Genomic DNA, 3,721 nt, shown 5'->3' on the forward strand with positions numbered 1-3,721 from the left:
AATAAATTGTTAATATTTTTTAATATCAAATATAAAAGATTATAAAGAATTAATAAAATATTAACTCATCATAACCTAGCCTAAAATTTTTAGGGAGAGCAAAGGATTTAATTAGTTTTTAAAGATTCTTTTAATTTTAAATAGCTATTGATTCTTTTTAATAATAATGTATTATTTTTAATGTATTAATTTTAAATGTATTATTTTTAATGTATTATTTTTTATTCTTTTTAATTAATGTATTAATTTTAAATGTATTATTTTTAATGTATTATTTTTTATTCTTTTTAAATAATGTATTAGTTTTATTTAGATTTAAATGGTTAAAATCTTTTTAGATTTAAATGTATTAGTTTTATTGAGATTTAGATTTAAATTCTTTTTAATAATAATGTATTATTTTTAATGTATTAATTTAAATGTATTATTTTTAAATGTATTATTTTTAAATGTATTATTTTATTCTTTTAAAATAATGTATTAGTTTTATGTAGATTTCAATTTATTTTTGATTCTTTTAAATAATGTATTAGTTTTATTTAGATTTAAATGGTTAAATTCTTTTTAGATTTAAATGTATTAGTTTTATTGAGATTTAGATTTAAATTCTTTTTAATAATAATGTATTATTTTTAATGTATTAATTTTAAATGTATTATTTTTAAATGTATTATTTTATTCTTTTTAAAATAATGTATTAGTTTTATGTAGATTTCAATTGTTAAATTGATTAATTATATTTCTCTTTAAATTTTTTATTGATAAGAATTAGGTTTATTTATGAGCTCAATATTTTTTATTTTATATATACTCAGATTCATGTATTGTTAATTTCTAACTTAGATTTATATGCTTTATTAATTAATAAGATTTCTTTTAAAGTTTTATTGTTGAGAATTAGATTTATTTTTAAGCAGGCAGTTCCAGTTTTTACTAATGTCCCATCCCCCATCCCTATTAAGGTTACCAGGATGTTTTATGATTTCAATTGCTTCATGAATTTTACGCTTGAAATGGTGTTCTTCTCTGGCAACGATTCTGGTTTCTTCAAGGCATATGTGATGGTTTGTTTCACCTACATGCTCAGCAAGAGCTGAAGAGCGAGTTCTTTCTTTACGGATATCAGCGCTATGCTCTTTGAGTCTTCTCCTTACAGACCTGCCAGTTTCCCCTATATATTGTTTTCCACAAGAGCAGTTTATGATATAAACTCCTTTCTGCTGAAGTTGATCCTGACTGTCTTTAACAGACTTCATACCTTGCTTGATAGTTGACAAGGGTTTGAATGAAGTTTTGATGTCTTTTTTTCTGAGAATTTTGGCAATTTTGTCAGTGATACCTTGAATGTATGGAAGGTATGCATTAGAAGTTGAGGGGTCTTTTGTTTTGTTTATATTGTTTCCAGATTTTGCCTTTTTAATGGCTTTGAGGATGCTCTTACTATTGTATCCTAAGCTGGCAAAAGTTCTTTTCAGGTAAGCAATTTCTTCATCAGCGTGGTTGTCATCTGAGATTCTACAAGCTCTAGTGAAGAGTGTCTGCAGTACCCCGGTCTTTTGCGCTGGGTGGTGATGTGAATCTGCATGGAGGTAGTTGTCCGTGTGAGCTTTCTTTCTGAAAACTTTATGGCCTATGGAGCCATCATTGTTTCTAATGAGGAGAATGTCAAGGAAAGGGATGCAGTTCTTTTCTTCAATTTCCATTGTAAACTTTATGTCTTTAGATATGCTGTTGAGATGGTTCAAAAAGTTTTTAAGTTCTATATCACCACGAGGCCAATTTACACTAGTGTCGTCTACAAACCTGACCCAAAACTTAGGTTTTAATGGGTAAGAATCAAGAGCCTTGGTTTCAAATTTTTCCATGAAGCAATTCAAGTGGTTAAGGAAGTGGCTGACCCCCAAACTGCAAAATTAGCTGAAATTTGTCTCCGCTCAACGTTCTTCTCTTTCCAAGGGGAAATCATACATTTAAAAATAATACATTTAAATTAATACATTAAAAATAATACATTATTATTAAAAAGAATTTAAATCTAAATCTCAATAAAACTAATACATTTAAATCTAAAAAGATTTTAACCATTTAAATCTAAATAAAACTAATACATTATTTAAAAAGAATAAAAAATAATACATTAAAAATAATACATTTAAAATTAATACATTAAAAATAATACATTATTATTAAAAAGAATCAATAGCTATTTAAAATTAAAAGAATCTTTATAAACTAATTAAATCCTTTGCTCTCCGTAAAAAATTTAGGCTAGTTTTTTAGGGTTAATTGAATTATTAAAAATAATAAATAAAATATTAGTTTATTAATATAATCTCTAGGTCGGCCTAAAAAAAACCCTAAGCGGTCAACCATATCCTTATTTATCTCAGATCTTTTTCTCTTCTCTATATATCAAAGTCCTGATGATGAGTCTTGCTCTAGACTCGAAACGTCAACAAAAAGAAAATGATGAATACTGTGGATTATCCGAATACAATCTCTTCATGGAAAAATTTGAAACCAAGGCTCTTGATTCTTACCCATTAAAACCTAAGTTTTGGGTCAGGTTTGTAGACGACACTAGTGTAAATTGGCCTCATGGTGATATAGAACTTAAAAACTTTTTGAACCATCTCAACAACATATCTAAAGACATAAAGTTTACAATGGAAATCGAAGAAAAGAACTGCATCCCTTTCCTTGACATTCTCCTCATTAGAAACAATGATGGCTCCATAGGCCATAAAGTTTTCAGAAAGAAAGCTCACACCGACAACTACCTCCATGCAGATTCACATCACCACCCAGCGCACAAGACCGGGGTACTGCAGACACTCTTCACTAGAGCTTGTAGAATCTCAGATGACAACCACGCTGATGAAGAAATTGCTTACCTGAAAAGAACTTTTGCCAGCTTAGGATACAATAGTAAGAGCATCCTCAAAGCCATTAAAAAGGCAAAATCTGGAAACAATATAAACAAAACAAAAGACCCCTCAACTTCTAATGCATACCTTCAATACATTCAAGGTATCACTGACAAAATTGCCAAAATTCTCAGGAAAAAAGACATCAAAACTTCATTCAAACCCTTGTCAACTATCAAGCAAGGTATGAAGTCTGTTAAAGACAGCCAGGATCAACTTCAGCAGAAAGGAGTTTATATCATAAACTGCTCTTGTGGAAAACAATATATAGGGGAAACTGGCAGGTCTGTAAGGATAAGACTCAAAGAGCATAGCGCTGATATCCGTAAAGAAAGAACTCGCTCTTCAGCTCTTGCTGAGCATGTAGGTGAAACAAACCATCACATATGCCTTGAAGAAACCAGAATCGTTGCCAGAGAAGAACACCATTTCAAGCGTAAAATTCGTGAAGCAATTGAAATCATAAAACATCCTGGTAACCTTAATAGGGATGGGGGATGGGACATTAGTAAAAACTGGAACTGCCTGCTTAAAAATAAATCTAATTCTCAACAATAAAACTTTAAAAGAAATCTTATTAATTAATAAAGCATATAAATCTAGGTTAGAAATTAACAATACATGAATATGAGTATATATAAAATAAAAAATATTGAGCTCATAAATAAACCTAATTCTTATCAATAAAAAATTTAAAGAGAAATATAATTAATCAATTTAACAATTTAAATCTACATAAAACTAATACATTATTTTAAAAAGAATAAAATAATACATTTAAAAATAATACATTT

At 28.2% G+C, this 3,721-nt stretch overlaps 2 protein-coding genes across 2 annotated transcripts; one reads left to right on the forward strand and one right to left on the reverse strand.

Moving 5' to 3' along the window:
• Nucleotides 1–884: 884 nt before the first annotated feature.
• LOC149157891 (uncharacterized) lies at nucleotides 885–1,703 on the reverse strand. Its single transcript, XM_089433814.1, has one exon. The coding sequence runs from the start codon at nucleotides 1,701–1,703 to the stop codon at nucleotides 885–887; it is 819 nt and encodes a 272-aa protein (XP_089289940.1).
• Nucleotides 1,704–2,666: 963 nt separating this feature from the next.
• On the forward strand, nucleotides 2,667–3,485 carry LOC149157892 (uncharacterized). Its single transcript, XM_089433815.1, has one exon. It carries the CDS (start codon nucleotides 2,667–2,669, stop codon nucleotides 3,483–3,485), a length of 819 nt encoding a protein of 272 aa, XP_089289941.1.
• Nucleotides 3,486–3,721: the final 236 nt, after the last annotated feature.

This window comes from Pinus tabuliformis, chromosome 5_2, assembly GCF_031772625.1.
Source record: "Pinus tabuliformis cultivar Carrire ecotype Pingquan chromosome 5_2, CPIR1, whole genome shotgun sequence".
Taxonomy (NCBI): Eukaryota; Viridiplantae; Streptophyta; class Pinopsida; order Pinales; family Pinaceae; genus Pinus; species Pinus tabuliformis.